The following is a 21,857-nucleotide window of genomic DNA, read 5'->3' as shown; positions in this document are numbered from 1 at the left end:
ACAAAAAACCTCGAATAGCCAAAGCAATCTTGAGAAAGAAGAATGGAACTGGAGGAATCAACTTGCCTGACTTCAGGCTCTACTACAAAGCCACAGTCATCAAGACAGTATGGTACTGGCACAAAGACAGACATATAGATCAATGGAACAAAATAGAAAACCCAGAGATAAACCCACACACATATGGACACCTTATCTTTGACAAAGGAGGCAAGAATATACAATGGAGTAAAGACAATCTCTTTAACAAGTGGTGCTGGGAAAACTGGTCAACCACTTGTAAAAGAATGAAACTAGATCACTTTCTAACACCGCACACAAAAATAAACTCAAAATGGATTAAAGATCTAAATGTAATATCAGAAACTATAAAACTCCTAGAGGAGAACATAGGCAAAACACTCTCAGACATAAATCACAGCAGGATCCTCTATGATCCACCTCCCAGAATGCTGGAAATAAAAGCAAAAATAAACAAATGGGATCTAATTAAAATTAAAAGCTTCTGCACAACAAAGGAAAATATAAGCAAGGTGAAAAGACAGCCATCTGAATGGGAGAAAATAATAGCAAATGAAGCAACTGACAAACAACTAATCTCAAAAATATACAAGCAACTTCTGCAGCTCAACTCCAGAAAAATAAACGACCCAATCAAAAAATGGGCCAAAGAACTAAATAGACATTTCTCCAAAGAAGACATACGGATGGCTAACAAACACATGAAAAGATGCTCAACATCACTCATTATTAGAGAAATGCAAATCAAAACCACAATGAGGTACCACTTCACACCAGTCAGAATGGCTGCGATCCAAAAATCTGCAAGCAATAAATGCTGGAGAGGGTGTGGAGAAAAGGGAACCCTCCTACACTGTTGGTGGGAATGCAAACTAGTACAGCCACTATGGAGAACAGTGTGGAGATTCCTTAAAAAATTGCAAATAGAACTACCTTATGACCCAGCAATCCCACTTCTGGGCATACACACCGAGGAAACCAGAATTGAAAGAGACACATGTACCCCAATGTTCATCGCAGCACTGTTTATAATAGCCAGGACATGGAAACAACCTAGATGTCCATCAGCAGATGAATGGATAAGCAAGCTGTGGTACATATACACAATGGAGTATTACTCAGCCGTTAAAAAGAATTCATTTGAATCAGTTCTGATGAGATGGATGAAACTGGAGCCGATTATACAGAGTGAAGTAAGCCAGAAAGAAAAACACCAATACAGTATACTAACACATATATATGGAATTTAGGAAGATGGCAATGACGACCCTGTATGCAAGACAGGGAAAGAGACACAGATGTGTATAACGGACTTTTGGACTCAGAGGGAGAGGGAGAGGGTGGGATGATTTGGGAGAATGCCATTCTAACATGTATACTATCATGTGAATTGAATCGCCAGTCTATGTCTGACGCAGGATGCAGCATGCTTGGGGCTGGTGCATGGGGATGACCCAGAAAGATGTTCTGGGGAGGGAGGTGGGAGGGGGGTTCATGTTTGGGAATGCATGTAAGAATTAAAGATTTTAAAATTTAAAAAATAAAAAACTAAAAAAAAAAAAAATTAAAAAAAAAATAAAATAAAAAAAAAGTTAAAAAAAAAATTGCACATTGTGTTCTCTCAAGATACTGCGCAGTAGATGTAAACAATTTTATATGATGCATGGTACAGTATGCACAGGGAATCATTTTTTAAAATTTGTTATCTATTATTAGACTTCTAATTACTTAGGCTAGATGGAAGCAGAAAGGTTTCATTCTGATAATCACTGCCAGTGGTTTCGCTGGAGATTATAGGCAGAAGAGTTCATATTAGATAGTTCAGACTTAAGTAATATTTCTTTCCAAGGAATTCTAAATCACTAGTCTTTTTTTTTTCAACCTTAGTTCTTCATATTTTAACTTTTGCAACAAAAATCTACAATTTAGCAGATCTAGAAATGATTCGGCACCCCATTCCAGTACTCTTGCCTGGAAAATCCCATGGACAGAGGAGCCTGGTAGGCTACAGTCCATGGGGTCGCTAAGAGTCGGAAACGACTGAGTGACTTCCCTGTCACTTTTCACTTTCATGCATTGGAGAAGGAAATGGCAACCCACTCCAGTATTCTTGCCTGGAGAATCCCAGGGATGGCGGAGCCTGGTGGGCTGTCGTCTACGGGGTCGCACAGAGTCGGACACGACTGAAGCGACTTAGCAGCAGCAGCAGCAGAAATGATTAGTCTAGGTTCCTTCCTTTGTGTCCACATGTCTTTCATTGAGGGTATGAAAAGAATGCTTACAGTAGACTTATGTTCCATAGAATATTTGGATGAATGTTAAGCATTTCTAGAGAACTTTCCTTTCAGTTACTTTTTATGTCTTCCCTCATAGCTCAGTTGGTAAAGAGTCCGCCTGCAATGTGGGAGACCTGGGTTCGATCCCTGGATTGGGAAGATCGTCTGGAGAAGGGAAAGGCTACCCACTCCAGTATTCTGGCCTGGAGAATTCAGTCCATGGGGTCGCAAAGAGTCGGACATGACTGAGCGACTTTCACTTTCAATACCCTCCTTGAGAAAGAATGCATGTTCTGTTTCCCTGATGAGATAAATTTTTCATTTAAAACATCTAATTTGATTTTCTTGAAAAATATATAATTCTTTTTTGGGGGGTTACATTGTAAATAGTCTTAAGGCTCTTGAGTCTCCAAATGATTAATTAGTACAGTAATAATATATCATTCTTTTATAGTAATCTGAAAATTATACTGTCCTCAAGGGACCTTAGTTTCATTTGTGTGTTTTGATGCCAGGGTAGAAAATTTGTGTTTCTCACTAGAAGAGTTTCTTCTCTGTGGTTGGAGAGAGAGAGATGCAGAGCCAGGACTGATATGGGATTGATGGGACCCTGTGTGGATGGCAGAAAATAGGAGAACCAGTTTCCCGTGAGATTGAAGAATTTATGTTAAAGCAGTGAAAGAGATTTTTATGTGTCTGGCACTCTGCTGAGTGCTTTAGTTGCGTTATCTCATTTATTCCTCATAATCCTATGGGATAGTATCCTCATTTACTAATTCTGTGAAAACTAGATCTCGAAATATGGTGGAAGAGGAATTTGTAGCAAGAACCCCACCCTCCTTCCCTGACCATGCTGTGTGCAAATTTGCTCAGGAACGGACAGCTGCTAGGTAAAATGCTAAGATCAGATGCTGTCCCTTTAATTCTCCTTCTTAGCATGCAGTTTGAAATTGGAGTAGAGTACAGAACGTATACTTAATGCAACAAATTGTACTATTTAACACTCAAACTGATGTTTGTTTGTTTTTTGCTTATTTAGTTTATTTTTATTGGGGTAGAGTTGCTTTACAATGTTGTGTTTCTGCTGTACAACAAAGTGAATCAGCTGTGTGTATACATACAGCCCTTCCCTCTTGGACCTCCCATCCCACCCTTCTAGGTCATCACAGGGCCCTGAGCTGAGCTCCTAGCCCTCTACAGCAGCTTCCCACTAGCTGTCCATTCTATGTGAATGGACTCAAACTGATTCTAAAACATGTTTTTTTATAATAGTCCTTTTGTAACTGGGGTGCCTACATAGTTTACACCCATTCTGTTTGGCTGCTGCTGCTGCTAAGTCGCTTCAGTCGTGTTCGACTCTGTGCGACCCCAGAGATGGCAGCCCACCAGGCTCCCCCGTCCCTGGAATTCTCCAGGCAAGAACACTGGAGTGGGTTACCATTTCCTTCTCCACTTGAGCTCATCATTAATAATTTCTTAACACTATAGCTCTGCTTTCAAAGCCAGTTAGAAGCCTCCACTTTTAAAACAAATGTTCAAGAAGACTGGGGGTGGCATTTCCCATCTTGTCCCAAGCCAACACCTGAGAAATCTTTCAATACCCTTGGCCCCAGACTGCACGTGTGCCCTTAGAAAGCATTGCAAAAAACCAGAAGGGTTAACTCCAAAGTCAAGAGTTTGAGATAATAATATGCTTGAGTGTAACACTGTAGTAAGAAAAATGTCAGAAGATGACATGAAAGGAAAATCGTCCCATGAGAGAAATACTACCACTGAAATTCCAAGTGGAAGATATTTTTAATACGCCTTTAGTTCCACATTCATGCCGTTCTAGTAGTGAAGGGTCATTTAAGAGGGGTGGCAGCTTAGGCCAAAAATAAAATTTCCTTGAAACCAGATGAGAGGCTAGCCCTGACAAAAATGGAATCCTGATTCTGCTCACTCCCTGGAATGTAAGCAAGCAGAATTTTGTGTCCCAGGAAATAATCTAAGCAAACAGGATATTCACTGCCTTTTGTGATGGAGACATGTTAAAACAGCCATTGATGGTGCAGCTCTTCTGTGGACTATGAAGCAGCACTTTAAAATTGTATGTCTGTCAAAAGATTGAAGGCAAAAGGAGAAGGTAGCAGCAGAGACTGAGATGGTTAGATAGTATCACTGACTCGACGGACATAACTTTGAGCAAACTCCAGGAAATAGTGCTTCCCAGGTGGCGCTAGTGGTAAAGAACCCACCTACCAATGCAGGAGATAAAAGAGATGCGGGTTCAGTCCCTAGGTTAGGAAGATCCCCTGGAGGAGGGCATGGCAACCCACTCCAGTATTCTTGCCTGGGGAATCCCGTGGACAGAGGAGCCTGGTGGGCTACAGTCCATGGGGTCACAAAGAGTTGGACGCGACTGAAGGGACTTAGCATACTCACATACGAGGAGCCAGTGGAGGCCAGAGGAGCCTGGCATGCTGCGGTTCATGGGGTTGCCAAGGGTTGGACATGACTTAGCAACCGAACAGCAACAACATATACTGTAATAACCTACGAGGGAGAAGAATCTGAAAAAGAATAAATTATATATGTGTGTCAGGAAGATCCCCTGGAGGAGGGCATGGCAGCCCACTCCAGTATTCTTGCCTGGAGAATCTCCATGGACAGAAGAGTCTGGTGGGCTATAGTCCATAGGGTCTCAAAGAGTCAGACACCACTGAAGTGACTTAGCACACACATGCACATATATATATATATAATCACACATATATATTCATCATATCTATATGTCACTTTGTTATACACCTGAAACTAATGCGACATTGTAAATCAGCTACCCTTAGTTTAAAATCATATGGCAGTCTAACGTGTTCTGGTCTGGCACCAGCTCCAAGACATGCGGAAAGGTGCAGAACAACATGGGTTGCACCGTCTCTTCTAGGTACAGATGTTTAAATACATAGAGCTCTAGGCATATACACGCACAAAAAACAACAGGAAAGACACATCTGAAAAATCTGCCGTTCAGGAGAGAAATGGAAACTGGGGAATAAGAAGGAACTGTAGATTTATTCCATGTGTTTCCATCTTTAATTCTTCACACAAACATGCACGTGTAACACATATACACAATTAAGAAAACTGTATAAACAGGGAAAACAAAGATTTAAGGTCTCAGTGAAGCTGTATAGTGGTTAACGCGTGGATTCTAGAGTGAAGCTGCCCGTGTTTGAATCCTGTCTCCTTTACTTGCTCATTATGCTTCCTTACACAAGTCATTTAACTTGGGCACCTCGGTTTATACAAATGCAACACAGAGAGTGGTTCTTATGTCATATAGTTGTTACAAGGATTAAATAAGTAACATGAGAGAGCATATTGGTATGTTTACATAGTAACATTCAGTATATAATATTAGTTATTATACATGACTGTACCTATTTAGCCACAGTCAATTCTGTGTGCAAACTTTCCAGTTAAAGATGATTCCAGTGAGAACTGTGGTCATCACAATGTATTTTCTCAAAGTTTCCTTGTAGTTGTTAATGATATCATCATGTCTTTACCCACCTGGTATTCAGAACTTCCAAAAGAAGAGCAGCAAAAATGAATGGAATGATGTTGATGGATGTAGAATGCCACGCGTTTCATTTGTGGAATAGTCCCGACCATGCTTTTTGATCATCTAATCTAATATGCATATTTATTAGTAAACTCACAGTGCTGGAAATAATGAGGTTCTGCTTTCTTCCTTAGGAAGACTATGATCGTCTGAGGCCTTTATCTTACCCAATGACTGATGTCTTCCTTATATGCTTCTCTGTGGTGAATCCAGCCTCATTTCAAAACGTGAAAGAGGAGTGGGTGCCAGAACTTAAAGAATACGCACCAAATGTACCCTTTTTATTAATAGGAACTCAGGTACGTATGCTTTGATTTTACCCGTTCAAGAAAAGCCTTTCTGCCCTGCCTCGTGATGTTGCTCTTAAATGATGGCCCCAAGATTTAGCAAATGAGATACGTGTTTAATCTCAGTTGTTTGTTATAATAAATTCTGTCACACTTTTGGAAAAGGTAATGTCAAAGCAATTACTATATTAGTCTGTTTTTTTTTTTTTTTTTTTTTAGTCTGTTTTAAAAATCAAGTTCCTTTGTAATCTTTTCTTTTTATATGTGGGGGTTAAATGGTACTACATGTTTTATCTTTAAAGACTGATGCTATGATGGGATATTATCAACTTTTCTTAACTAGATTGATCTCCGAGATGACCCCAAAACTTTAGCAAGACTGAATGATATGAAGGAAAAACCTATATGTGTGGAGCAAGGACAGAAACTAGCAAAAGAGGTAATGCAACCTTCACAGAATTTAAAAATAAATGTAAACGAAGCTGAGGTAGTGATAGAAGCAGAGATTTATCGTGCATTCACCGTATGCCAGGCACTGTGCCGAGTGTTCTACATGCATTCGATCACTTCATCCTTGCATCAGCTCGGTGAGGTCGATGGACCAGTTGCTCTGGAGGAGAAACCAGAGGCAGGGCAATGTCAGATAACTTGTCAGGTAGCTTGTAAGGTCCTGCAGGTAATAAATGGCAGAGCTGACTTCAGTAAAGACCTGACTCCAGCCTTTAAACCTGTGCTACACTGCCAACAATATTTTCCTAATAAGCCATGTATAGAAAGAAGTGTCATAAAAAGGGGCTTCTTAATCAGGCCCTGTCTTCAGTGAAGACCCATGGAGCAGGCAGTGGAGTGCAATTGGAGGGCAATTTAAATCTGCAGTTAAAAAACAAAAAGTTATAGCTAAGTAGGAAAGGAAATGTGTTGCAATCTTTTTATGAAAGGTGGAAAATATTATCATTCTAAAAATACAACTCTGATGCACAAAATGCCTCTTAACTTATAGTCTTCCTCTCCCCAAAGAAAGGCATACTTTTTTCTCCATTTGGTCCTAACATTATTGGATTCTATTTTTAGATGTTATGACTTTAATAGGACTTTTGTGGAAATGAAATCTAATAAGGTCTTTTTAAAAACACTATCAAGAGGCAGAAAAAAGCAAGAAAACTTTTTGGAAAATAGTGTTTCCTAAAGCAAAAGAGAAATAGTTTCACTAACAAGTCACTTTACAAATTCCAAGTACTAAATTCTGTCATCTTGGGAGAGAAGGAATTTCTAAATGTCATAAAGGTAAAAGTCATAAATGAAAACATTGATGATTTAATTACATAAAAATTTAATACATCAAAATGCCAGAAATAAAATTAAAAGTCATACAACAAACGACATTTATGGCAGAAAAATGGATTAATATCCTTAGTGTACAGGAGCCCCATTGCATATGGATTAATCAGAAAAAGACAGGTATACATATGCTGGGAATTATATATATGTTCATACACTCCAATAGGAAAAGGGACTCAGATTCTTCAAAAAATGTGGATTGCCATAGAAGATAAGAAATACGTTCATACTCCTTAGTGGTCAACTGTAAGTTCAATTTCCATCTATAAAATTGGCAAAAACACTGTCCCAGCAGGCAAAGGCTTCCCTGGTGGCTCAGACGGTAAAGAATCTGCCTGCAATGAGGGAGACCTGGGCTCAATTCCTGGGTTGGGAAGATCCCCTGGAGAAAGAAATGGCAACTCACTCCAGTATTCTTGCCTAGAGAATTCCATGGACAGGAGCCTGGTGGGCTACAGTCCATGGGGTCACACAGAGTCGGACATGACTGAACGACTAACACAATGGGGCAAGGAAGCGGGTACTCTGTTGTTCTATTGGTCAGTGAGTAAAAGCAGCCTCAACAGCATGCAAAAGCCTTAAGGGCATGAACGCGTTTGATCAAGCAATTCCATAGGTAGGAGTATATCCTAAAAAAATTATATAGGATGTGCTTAAAGAGATGGCATAAAGTTGCTGCATTGTTTATCACAGCAAAAAACAAAAAATCCTGCACCTATTAAAATTTTATACTAATATACCTATTACAGGGTGCAGGCTTATTATATAGTTTAAGGGGAAAAAATGGTTGCAAAACACTATGATCCCATTTTTAGACCTGTCAGCAGCATTTGGCACAATTGGTCTCTTCTTGAAACACTTTCACTTGGCTTCCTTGAATGCCCTCTCTTGGGCTTTCTCCTCTCTCATTGGCCTCTTCTCCTTCTCCTTGTCTCCCTGTCTCTGAATGTTGGAGAGTCCAGGGATCAGCCCTCAGCTTGTTGGATGTCTTTCCTTCTATATCCACACTCAGTCCTTAGGCCTGTTGAGCTTTTATCAGTTGGTGGTTTGAACAATCTACTACTGAGCTCCCCAAATTCCCATCTGCAGCCTGGACTTCTAGACTTGGTAGTCCAACTTTTCACCCAACAAGTCCATCCTTGTGGTAAGCATCTCAAAATTAACACGTCCAATACAGAATTCCCAATTTTATCGTCCAGGCTTATCTTCCCAGTTACTCAGGTTAAAAACCTTGAAGTCACACTTGACCTTGTTCTTCCTCTCATACCATACAGTGAACCCTTCAGCAAAACCTGTGTTTTTTGCTTTCGAATATATCCAGCATATGTATGTTCCTCACTGTCCCCTCCTTTGGCAGCCTGGACCAGGCTCCTTCCCTCTCTGCCTGGATTAACTGGGACAGCTTCTCACTCACCTTTCTGCTTCTGTGTCTGTTAACCTGTTCTCCACACATCAGCCATTGAGTCTTTAAAAATAGAAACTCCATTAGCTGACTGCTCTGTGCAGAATCCTTCAGTGGCTCCCCAGCTGACTATGAATAAATGAAACGCCCACTGTGGCATCCAGGCCCAGCCACCTCTGCCTCACTCACTGTGCTCCAGGCATACGGCCTCCATGCTGTTTCCCGTTTTCTGCCTCCTGGCCTTTGCCCTTCCACTGCTTCCTCTGCCTGGGAGTCTTCCTGATGTAGACACTGTTCATCCTTTCCTTTTAGATATCTGATCCAATATCACTCTCTCAATGAGATCTTGCCTGACCTGTCCCCACTCCCTATCCCAGGGAATTCTCCAGGCCACAGTACTGGAGTGGGTAGCCTATCCCTTTCTCCAGGGGATCTTCCCAACCCAGGGATCAAACCCAAGTCTCCCACATTGCAGGCGGATTCTTTACCAGCTGAGCCACCAGGGAAGCCCAAGAATACTGGAGTGGGTAGCCTAGCCCTTCTCTAGTGGATCTTCCCAACCCAGGAATCGAACTGGGGTTTCCTGTATTGCAGGCGGCGTCTTTACCAGCTGAGCTACTAGGAAAGCACTCCCTTTTAGATCTCTGCTCCAATATCACTCTCTCAGTGAGATCTTGCCTGACCTGTTCCCACTCCCTAGCTCCTTCCACATTTTTCTCCAAACCACTTCTACCTCTATATTAGTCCATGGTCTTCTTCCTCTAAAATACTTTTCATTGAGAGTTGCATAGGGACTTAATTTTGTTCCTTGTAGGAAGGAACAAATTCCTTCCTCTGATTTGGCTAATCAGCGCTCTGTAAGTTTTCAATGAATGGACGGAGGATGGACGGAAGGATGGATGAATGGATGGATGGAGGGAGGGATGGATGGATGGAAGGATGGATGGATGGATGGATGGATGGATGGATGGGTGGGGCCCCTCTCAGAGTAGAAGTCAAAGTCCTTACCCGAGGACTATCTTGAGGCTACCTCACTGACCTCATCTCTTGCCACTACCCCTGCTCACCCTGTCCCCTGCCACTCTGGCTTCTGTCCTGCCCCCTGAATGTTCCAAGCACGTTCCTGCATCAGGGATCGTTACGTCTGTGGCTGTGTATGCCTGGAAACCCTGCCAGTAGGTATCCCTCACTGCTCAGACTTCACCTTGCTGAGCAGCTTTCACTGACCATCACCACCACTCATCTGCACCCTCTCCCTCCAAGTTTTAACCCGCAGCATGTGCCACCATCTCTATATTCCTTCATGTGTCCCTCCCCCAGTAGAACTTAGGCAAATATAAGCATCACACAGCAGGGGTTTTGCTCTTTTGCTCAGTTCATAGACATGATTCCCAGCACCTAGAAACAGTGCCAGGCATGTAATAGGTATCCAGTAAACATTTGATGATTGAAAAGAATTTTTTCAGAGAAAGTTTGAAAGGATTTACACTAATATTTTAACAGTTAGCTATCTCTAGGGAATCATAAATATGATTTCATTCTTTTTGCATTTTATGATTTTCCTTATAATGGTATGTTTGTGTGGTACTAGTTGTGTAAAAAAGTTTTTATATATTTGTGATTTTTTTTTTCTCCCTCCCAGATAGGTGCGTGCTGCTATGTGGAATGTTCAGCTTTAACACAGAAGGGATTGAAGACTGTTTTTGATGAGGCTATCATAGCCATTTTAACTCCAAAGAAACACACAGTAAAAAAAAGAATAGGATCAAGATGTATAAACTGTTGTTTGATTACGTGAGAAACATCTTCAGTGGCCAAGGAAACTGTACATTTCTCTCAGAAAGCATATGAAATGCTACAGCTGTACCCAGACCTCTTATAATGAAGCAGTTTAAAACTTGAAAGGAAAAAAAAAACCAACCCTGTCCTCAGAATTCTATAAAAGTTCATTAAGAATGTTTCTTAAAGGTCCAAGAAGCAGCAAACAGCATCTGAAGCCACAATCTATTATAAATACTTTATTTCAACTAGAAGGTACAATCTCTCAGGGGTTTCATAGTTTAAAAAGCTACAATCACATCATGTAACTACATAAAAAACAGTGCTGTTAAGTGGAACTGCCTGGCCTAGACCATATACATTTCTGCACAGTCTTTATGGAATCTGCACAAAGAAATCTCTTCTCCCTTTGCTCCGATTAATTGTTCTTGTATGTGAGTTTCTTTCTATTCCAGTATATCCAGAGTGGTGAAATAACAAGGCCAGCCACGTAGCCAAAGGTTGCTCCAAGCGTGCAGGAGATGGGCCATTCCTGAGGAGAGAATGTATGAGATCAAAAAGAACAAATGTTTTACTATTACTTGAGCACAAGTGTAACCTAAATATTTCTATATTAAAGCTTAATGTGCTTTCTTAAAGAATGCCAAAAGTGTAATAAGGTCATAACTGCATTTATCATGAACACTAAAAATGTACACACTTTAGGTACTGTGCATTCAACTGTAACAAGGCTTCTGGCGACTGTAGATTTAGTTTGATGCTCCCCAGACTGCATGAGATACACGCTGAGATTACAGACTAAAAACTCTGGGTCAGACTTTGTCATAATCCTGGACTCAACTTAGCTCTCTGCACTAGTTGGTAGTTTTTGTTTTTAATTTCCACATTGGCTTGTGTATCAAATGAGACAAAAAGTGTGTATGCTGACCAAACCACAAGACACTTTAAATCATGTAAAGACAAATGACCTAGAATTCAAGCATGTTACATGGAATTTATAACAAAGCAGCTGCTTTCATAATAAAACTGATGTCACCTTTCAGACATAGATATTGAAACACAGTAGGAGTTACAGAACTACAGCTTAACGTGCACATCTAGAGTATAAGTTAAATGACGTGCTGGCTTCCAAATACCCGTTTTTCTCCAGTCATGTTACATTTCACAATATTACCTCTAGCCAGAAGTAAATAACATTGATTTATCGATCATCCATGAGCAGTGCATGGTGGTCCCAAGGTAAAAGGTCCTGCTTTAAAAAAAATTTTTTTTCATGTTTATCTGTGAAGCTCATTTGGTATACTGGAGCCATTTCTAATTTTTCTCTAGGGAAACAGGCCGTATAACTGTGTTAGAGGTGAACCATCTTAATGATAGTTCTGTTACCTAATTAAGCTTCCTTGTTTGGTCTGCTGTTGATGTACCTTAGTCCAAATGCCATGCGACGGACAGTGTGTTAGACAAAGATTCAGTGTGAACCACTGCTGCAGTTCAGAGAAGCATAATCTAATACATAATTTTTTTCCCCATCTTTTCCTACATTTAAACTTGCTGTTGCCTAAATTATGATTTCTTTCTGTCTTTGGTGAGGTTCTGTTAATTTCCATGATTCAAGCTTACAGCTATGTCTATTGCACAGATTGGGTAATGGAACACTAAACTTTTATACTTGAAAATGACAGCCTTAAATGCTCATAGCAGTCACAAATCTAGGATGTATTGTCTTGTATGTGAGCTTTGTAGAGGTTTTTTTTAAAAATATAAGCATCATCTTCCCCATTGAAGAGTGGAGAATCTACTGGATAACTGGTCAGGAGCTTTCTCTCCTGAACTGGACAGTAGATATCTTCTTTCTCCCAAGAAGTGGTGATTTGTGTTGAGTATCATGGCCTTATGTATGCTCAAATGGAATCTGATGTAACTTTCTCATTTAATACTGGTCTGCTATTTTTAGATAGAACTGAAAGAATTGTATAACTCAATTAGTATATTAGCCAAGTTGTCCAACACATGATATAAAGGAATTAAGACAGTAAAGTATTATATATTTATTTCCAGCTTGCCTTTGGGGATTTGATGGGAATTTTTTTCTTCCTCAGTTCACATATCTGAAACTCTTCACACTTGGTTTCCTAGCCAGTAAAGTTAAAATCTAGAATTTGCCCTGCCCTAAGAGAAATGGACTAGGAATCTAGAAACACAAACCCTAGTGTCATCTGTTTCTTGATTGGGCCTCATTTTTCTCATCTTTTAAATATGGCTTCTAATATCTCTTCCTATCAACTGCTATGATTTTCTTCTTTCTTACAGTAATCACTGTTGGACATTACCTTTTTGGCTTCATGTTCTTAATTAAGATGGTAAAAATCCTGTATATAGATTACTAGAACTCTAAGCAAAGATGATTGTATCATCTGAACCTGAGGTGCCTTAGGTACTCTACTGACCTTGATGGGGTTTGGAGTTTCCCATTGCTTATGAAGAGCCTTTTCATTGCTTTGGTTCTTTAGTATCTCTCTCTCTCTCTTTTTTTTTTTTTTGCAAAACCCTTTCAGCCACTTTAACTAAAACCAAAGATTTCTTTTGTTCTGTTTATAAACAAGATTATAGAAAAGTTGCCTTATTTTCAGAAGCATGTCTTCATTTAAAACTTAGGTTTCCACAGAAATTCAGGCTAATCACTGGAACAACATAGTGAAATATCTGGAAAATAAAATACTTCAAAAATATCTCACTGACATGAATTTTGCTAGTGAATAAAAATACAGTGCTTCAAATAAGATCATGTATGAATGAATTCAAACTTAGTTTTTTTGCATGTAAGTCATCAGTTTTAAGTCCTTAAACATAGTTTTAGGGACTTCCTGACATCTTATTTAATAGTTTGCTTATATCCTTATTCGATCTCTAAAGGTACATTTTAGGTTAGCCTATGTTGAATTATCATATTTCCAATAAGTAGAGCCTGAACTAATGGTTTTTATTGTGAATTATCTTAAGTTACTTTAGGCATTGCTTCCATTTGATTTTAATTATTCAGTTTACGTACCAAATTGAATACTCGTTTGTTGGTTGTTGCTTTTTAAGTGATTGTTACTTTAATAGTGTCCCATCTCAACACATGGGGTTACAAATAAAATAATATGCATAGTTTACTACCTATGTAAAGTATTGAACTTCTTACCTTAGTAGTTTTTATTTAACACTCTATGTAAACATTTGGACTAACACTCGATTTTCCTCTGTTTCACATTGCTCTGAGTTTATGCATCATCGGCCAATTGTGAGCGCCTGCACTTTGGTAAAGAGCACATTGTCCAAGTGTAGGGAGAATCATAATCCCTCATGAATCCAGCCAGACTCCAGTTTGGGTTACTAAATTCTATTTTAATCACTTTGTAATTTCAGTGTGGCTCTTTGTTTTCAAACACAAAGATACATTTACACACGCATTCTTCAAATAGCTGCCATACCTCACCTCCAGTGGAATGCCAGCAATGAAGTAAATATTAAAAAGTTTAAAGGTTTCGCCTAACGAGGGGTTAAGGTTTGAAACACTTGCTATTCAACATCTCAAGGAATCCATGCCATCAACAAATCAGAATGCTGGACTAGCTGTAGACACTGCTAGTGACAAGTCACACTCTCCTGCTTGATTTTCCTTAAAGTAAGTAATCCTTATCTGTAACACAGTCATTTTTAACAAGAGATTTTCTTTACATAAGGGCAAACTTTCCTGATTTCTGTAAGCCAAGATAGGGAACGGCACAGAGGCTACTGGAGGGAGTTGGCGTTGGGGAGGGGCGGGAGGCTGCCAACAAACCAGCTTTCCTCAAACAGTTTGTTACTAACCTTCTTGTAACTGCTTTAAAACAATTTAAAAACTATCCTGTGGCAACAGATCATACTGAATTGTCAAACAATCCTAGATTTGTCACGTATTTTCATAGATTTTGAAGTTTTCCATTTAAATGTATCATCTCGCATACGGAGATGTTTCTATTTATGGTTCCTCATACTACAAATAGGATTAAGAACACACACACACACACACACACACACACACACGATATTGAACAGACAATTCAACTTCGTTGCTATAAACATGTCTCCAAATGATGGCCATCTGAGATGGAGCTATATAATTATCTTGTTTTGTTTAAGGAAAACAGAAAACTCAAAGACATTCATGTAAAAGTCACATGTGTTTATCACCAAAAGACCATCTTTTTATCCAATTTTTTATAAATGTAAAATTTTTTTAAAAATCACTAAATAAAAGAAAATTTTCTGTGCATATCTTTTGCATAACAAAAGATAATATAGTGAAATTGGGTAAAATTACTATAGTTACTGTCAAAAAAAACTTTACAAAAATGAGTAGCTACATCATGTGAAGAAAGTACCCTGCTTTACAGTACTACTATTATCCTTGCTCTAAATCAAATAATTCCTTATTTGTCTCAGCACTTGAAAAAAGTCAGTGTTCACTTAAAATAATGAGCATTAACAAAGGCCTGATACATAGGATCTTAGTACATGGTACTAGCAATAGGTTATTTTTCTCTTAGAAATAAAATAATTTCACCCTAATAAGCTTTAAAAAAACTTTTAAAATAATACAGATATGTGTTTTTCTGTTAGAAAAATCATTATTATTGCTGCTTGAAAGACACTTCAAAATTATATAAGCTTATTTCTACCTGAAGACCACACTACATTCTTCTGATCAGGCACTGCTATAAAACTCTTGCTTTATATTTTAGGAAAGTAAAATGTACTAATATACAGAGTTTGAAAGCATGTTCTAAGTAGTAGAGAATAGTATTCTCTATATATGTATGTGTATATATATACTGAATCACTTTGCTTACACCTGGAAGTAACACAACATTGTAAATCAACTATACTTCAAAAAAAAAAAAAGTCAACAAAAATATGACCCTAGGCAAGTGGCCTAACCTTTCTGTGCCTTGGTTTCTTATTTGCAAAATGAGGATCACTGTAAAACTCACCTCACAGGGTTACTGTAATGACCAAATGAGGTAATGTCCTATGTGGTACTTAGAATCATACCTAAAACATAGGTCTGGCACATAGGACAAGTGACCAATCAATGAGTTACAATGGATAATCTTTCAGTTCATATTTTTAAATAGATACATATGAAATAAGTTGTAATTATAATCTACAATACTATCATTCCTCAAATACACCATCTCTAAAGCTATGTTTTAAAGTATTTCTAAAAAACTACACCTACCTATTTATAGTAGACAGAAATTTCTATCATTTTTAAGAGTCTCTATTTGAATGGCTCTATTCATTCAAAACTATGTATTGAGAGCCTCTACTATAAACCAAGAATTAAGGGGCAAACTAAGATTTTTGGGGGATAAATTTTAATAACACAAACTTTAAAAAATGTGTTGCAATATAATTTTTGGAGAGGTATGTGATGTGAGAGATCTCAAGAGAAAACTGACTTATCTGCAGATCAGAAAACCTAGAAACACTTAGAACAATCCACCACCATTAGGATTACTGACTCTTTCAGATAAAAAACGAAGATAAAACCCAGGCAATTCTAAATTTCACACAAACTACTTTTTAATATGTTTTGTTTATCACCCTTACCATAGATTTACATTTGCATGACTGATAGAATTCATCTTTCAAAACCTACTTACTTTCAAACTTCAGACTGGTTTTAAATGACCATTTACATTTTCCTCTGAATTCGGATTTACTGATGTGCCTTCCAGATGTGCTTAAAGCAGATGCTGCTTGCTGTCTGGTGTAAGAATAAATGAGCAGATGAACCTACTCATCTGGATGCACTTCTCTGGTTGGTTGCAACTCAGAGCTGGTTGGTTCAGAGCTGGTTGGAACTCTGCCCTGAGCCACGAATTCTCTGCCACTCTCCTGTGACTAAGAACACAGATTTAGGAAGAGCTATTTGTGGAGAAGTCCACAGTCTCCAGGCTGGAACTTCTTGTCAAAGTGACGATATAAGGTGCCTGCCAGGACCATGCACATGAGTTTTCCCTCAGCCAGCACTCTCCTCTATCACATGAAAGTCCTACTAGCGTATCATTTTCAGTATCACTGCCCTACATGAACCCACCTTTTAAATCCCAAACCACTTTCTATCAGTTAAGTATTAGTATTTTTCCCATACTTGAAGTATGTAACTCACATTCATAGAAATTAATATTTTGTTTTGGTTTGTCTAAAACACTGTGTAAGAACTTTAGTAACAGAAACACCAATTAACCTAAAAATATGCACTCTTTCAATAATTAAATCCCTAATCTTGGCTTCATCCCTTTCTCTACCATTATTTGCTGTGCTTCATTTAATTTTCCTAATGATCTCCAGCATCAATTTATTAAAGTATTATCTGTCGCACCTGTGACTTTTAATAATGAATATATGTCTCACAGATATTAATTTTTAAACCTGATAAAACCAGAGAAAACAACAAATTTCTAAATACAACAATATCTCATTTATCTAGTATCTGACGGGAATAAGTACAAATATTTAACAACTTTAAATTGTTTTAAAGATAATCTCCATCCATTTTGCTTTTAAACTTTATAAGAAACAAATACTCTCAGAAGAGATTTGATTATGTGTTCAATTCCATTTTGGAGATAGTAGCACTGGAAGTCCAGAGTTTAAAGGTATTTGTTGGTATTCTAGGTACAAAATCCTCATGTATTAGCTTCAAATACTCTCCTACAAATATATTAAATTTTTTGGTATAACATACACTACCAACTGAGTGGTTGTGGCATTTAAATGAGATTCTCATGTGGGGAAAGAAATACAATATAATAACTACTCGACCTTTTTCAAAAAAATCTAAGCCATGGCCATTGTTAGAGAAGAACAGGGATAAAGAGAATCATGGTGTCCTGGAGCACTGGATTCCGAGTCTCCCTCTAATCAGTCAAGAAACGCTGACCAAGATGCATGCTCCTCTCCTCACACAGCGGCTCTCTTACGTGTAGAAATCAGGATGAAACCCACCTTGCACTATGGTTACCAGGATTAAGTTACTTGTGCGACAGTGCCAAGCCTCGTGCCTGGTACATAAACAAAGTGATACTGTGTCTTCCTTCTATTACCATCTGAAATGTCAGATAGGATTGAAAATTAAGTGAAATCCAAATACCCTAAATGCCCAAATACCAGAGAAACAAAAAGATGAGTTAAAAATCCACTCCACCAATTTAAGGACCATTGTGCAGAATGAATAAAACAAGCTGAGGTAATGCACATTCTCCGGAGAATTCAAATAATGAATTGGCAGTTTTGGGGGAATGCTTAGAAAAGACAGTCATAAACCTAAATGCCTATAACATCAGTTAAGCAGTTAACTGTTGGGTTCTGAACTAAGTAATTTAGAATTATATTATTTAATCCTCACTAGCAAGTGTCAGAGCCAGAGTTTGAACCCAGTAATTTGATGTCTCAGCTCTTAAAAATCCTGTTATCTGTCTACCTATTAATAAAATGTGGGTTTAAAAACTTCATGTAAATTTCCTTTGTTTAGAATGACTAACAACAATTCTTTGTACTAATTTTTTTAATAACGTGAAGTGCTGATTTTTGATAAGTAAAGAATTAAGACATTTTTCAGAAGAAAAGCTGATAACCATATATTCTGAAAACATTTAAAGCATATTAAATCTGAATCAGAATCTAACTCACAATCTGGATCTAAATTATCATTACCAAACAATTAAATTCCAGTCCTGGTAATATTTCTGTTATAACTTATACAGAATATGTACTTTGTACACGCTGAGTAAGAACTCAACAAATACTTACTGATTAGCTATTTTTATGGCAGATGGAAGCATCAAATTATAATGTAAATAGATTTTCCACAGTCAAAAATTTTGTCAGTTACTGCAGCTATAAATTTTCTCTAGGGGTGAAGAAGGCAGTCTGGGTTATGGACAATTCAATGTTTATAATGTAATAATTAAGGCAGGGAAGAGAAGCAAGATGACTTTGAATTACTTTCAAAGAAAACAATAAAGATGACCAACAACATAGTGGGCAGCCATCAACCACATTCTCTTTCACCGAATTCTCTTGCTGCCTCCTAGAAATGGAAGGCTTCCTCCAATTATAGAGATGCCTGGTATCTTTTGTCATCTTTTGTCATTACTTAAAATTATTTAAAATTCCTATTAGTAAGTGAAAAAACCTTTTCATTAAGGTTATATATTTCTAATGGGCCTTTCCAGTCACTAAATTTTGAAACAACTTAAAAACTGTAAGTATTCTTGAACTTGTTCAATACAGAACTCACATCATTATATAATCTTATGCTTGGCCTCTGGGCACTGAATACACAGTCCGGTTGAGTACAAAGTAGAAAAATGGAACTAAAATATGTGAAAGTTTTTGTGAGGTGGTTTGTGTGTATGTGTTTTTAAAGAAAGTGTAATTGCATAACCAGATACTCTTGCTTCTCCAAGTTTACTTATTTTTATTAAACATAAGTAAAATCAGATCACAAACCAGAAAAGCTTGCTTTACCACAAACATATCAAATCTTTACTGGGCTACAAGGAATACAGAACTAAAATCTCTTCCTAATACTATAATATTCAAGTTTAAATGATAAAGTATAGACAGAAGTTTTCTTCTTCCGAAATTCTACTTTAGAAAAATCTCCATTCTGAAGTAATGCCATAATCTTTTATCTGGTTTATTGTTTCTCTGGCAGATTCTGTCAGGATCATGAGCCACACTGAGTGCTTATTGTGTAGTTAGGTTTACAAAGGAAAAAACAAACAGAACAGAAAACTCTGATGCAAATAAAAAGTGAAAAAAAAAAGACATCATCTCTCTAGTTTATAATTGCTAAGTTAGTAAATAATCACTAAACTGGGGAGGGGCAGGTAATTATTATGTGAATAAAAGATTAATTATACATCACTTCTAACATATCTATCATAATTTTAAAAGATGATAGTGAATACATATCTATCATAATTTTGAAAGATGATAGTAAATAAGTGGCTCATTAACTTGGAATACTCTTAAAATAACCCAATAGTAAAGATTATTAAATAACCAGTAATATTCCAGTCAAATGAAACATTCCTAATGAAGACCAACATTTGTTACATGCTAAATTAGCTAGCTAGAATTTTTTTTAAAGTCAATAATTCAAATAGAAAATTTATATTAATTTTAAAAGTCTGATACCATTAATTTGGATCCAGTTCACCTCTTACTGTAAATAAGAATTGAGGTAGAAAAATGGGAGTCACTAGCTAGAAGCCTAAACAATCAAAAATGGATAATTGGATTGTAAATAATTGAAATATATATTTTCTACACAAACCTAAACCCAGATTTTAGAAAGATGCATCTGCTCCCCATAATTCAACATCTACTCTGCATAGTCTTTTTTGCCTGTCGTTCCCCCCACCTTTGGCTGTACCACATAGTATGTGGTATCTTAGTTTCCTAATCAGGGATCAAACCCATGCCCCCTGCACCAGATGGCAAAGTCTTAACCACTGGACCACCGCCCCTGACGATTTATACAGGAGTAAGATGCAAAGCGTCAACTCATTGGAAAAGACTCTGATGCTGAGAAAGATTGAGGGCAGGAGGAGAGGGGGCAACAGAGGATGAGATGGTTGGATGGCATCACCGATTCAATGGACATGAGTTTAGCAAACTCCAGGAGATAGTGAAGGACAAGAAAGCCTGGTGTGCTGTAGTCTACGGGATGGCAAAGACTTGGACACGACTTAGCAACTGAACAACAGCAACAAGATATCAAACTTTTACACTCCAAAATATTCCATCTATATGCAAACTAACAAGCTAATTACACGTTACCTTACTAACTCATAAGCTGATGGCCCATAGTGTGTTATATATTGATACTGTGTATTAGATTTAATTTCATATATCTGAAATAAGGGACTAAGACACAATTTCCCATGCACACTTTTCAGTGATTTTGATTGTCCCCCAATTTAGAAATTGTGACACTATTGAATGAAATTAAGTTTCATAAGATGGTAACTTGAGTACAAGTGAATCTCTATTTCCCAGCAATCACTGAGATGGCCAAGAGAATATAAAAGAAACCTTTATTAATACTATAACCTTGGGAATGGTATCAGTGACACACACATGCCAAACCTCCAGGGACTTCTATAACATATAAGTAGGTGAAGAACTATTACAGGGAAGGGCAAACCTACCAGACTTACTGAATGTAAAACAACAACTCATTTGTTAGGGAGACACAACATCTAATAGAAACCACAAAGAATGGACTTAAAAAGTAGGCAGTTAAGTGCAAGACATACAATCTAGCTCCCTCAATGGCCTTTGGAAAGTGAGACACATATCAGAGATTCACTACCTAGGAATTTATTTTAAAGAGAAAACTGGACAAACTAAGAAAAATTTAAGGAGAAAACTGGACAAAACTGCAAGGATGTATGTTTTATGATAATTATGATAATTAATAATAGTGAAAATGAAATAATTTAAATATCCATTCATAAGAAATTAATATATGATTCTACACAAATAATACAGTATTACACCCATGCAACTTGTCGCTGACATGGAACGAGTTCCACAATATACTGTTGAAGGGGAAAGAAACAGATTAAAAATAATATGTGTACTATGAATAGTTATACAAAGAGCTGCAGAGATTGTCACCAAAACACAAATGGGAGCTGCCTCTGGGTGGCTGGATATTTGATAATTTTTACTTATTTTTTATAATTATTAGTACTGCTGAAGTTTTCTAAATAAATGTATACTGTCTTTGTAATCAAGAAAAAAATTCTCATTTTGGAAAAGTATATTTATTTTTTAATACTAAACTTGATTTAGGAGAAATTATCTTAATAATTGGAAATATCCATTAAGATACAGATTAAAAGATCTTTATCATAACATTGTTTATAACAGTAAAATAGTAAATTATTAGCAATAACTTAAATGATCAATAGTGAATTTGTTAAATTTTAGAATAACTATATAATGATTTACTACAAAGCCATTAAAAATTATAACAAAGAGGTATTCAGCACTAGCTCAGTGACCTTGGAAATATCACATGTCCTCTAGGTATCAGT

General features: G+C 37.4%; 2 protein-coding genes across 5 annotated transcripts in view; one reads left to right on the top strand and one right to left on the bottom strand.

Annotated features, from left to right (window-relative positions):
- The window catches only part of RHOQ (ras homolog family member Q), a 43,928-nt gene extending 29,816 nt beyond the window's left edge, over window positions 1–14,112 (top strand). Inside the window, exons 3-5 of the mRNA XM_069583406.1 lie at window positions 6,039–6,203; window positions 6,535–6,630; window positions 10,574–14,112. Coding sequence (XP_069439507.1) covers window positions 6,039–6,203; window positions 6,535–6,630; window positions 10,574–10,729 — 417 coding nt within the window. The 3' untranslated portion in view covers window positions 10,730–14,112. The remainder of the gene's footprint in view (window positions 1–6,038; window positions 6,204–6,534; window positions 6,631–10,573) is intronic.
- The window catches only part of PIGF (phosphatidylinositol glycan anchor biosynthesis class F), a 110,281-nt gene continuing 99,358 nt past the window's right edge, over window positions 10,935–21,857 (bottom strand). For all 4 annotated transcript variants that reach the window (XM_069583397.1, XM_069583396.2, XM_069583399.1 and 1 more), the window contains one exon: window positions 10,935–11,242. In XM_069583397.1, coding sequence (XP_069439498.1) covers window positions 11,129–11,242 — 114 coding nt within the window. In that variant the 3' untranslated portion in view covers window positions 10,935–11,128. The remainder of the gene's footprint in view (window positions 11,243–21,857) is intronic.

The sequence above is a fragment of the Ovis canadensis genome, chromosome 3 (assembly GCF_042477335.2).
Source record: "Ovis canadensis isolate MfBH-ARS-UI-01 breed Bighorn chromosome 3, ARS-UI_OviCan_v2, whole genome shotgun sequence".
NCBI lineage: Eukaryota > Metazoa > Chordata > Mammalia > Artiodactyla > Bovidae > Ovis > Ovis canadensis.
This window is presented reverse-complemented; position numbering and strand designations above follow the sequence as displayed.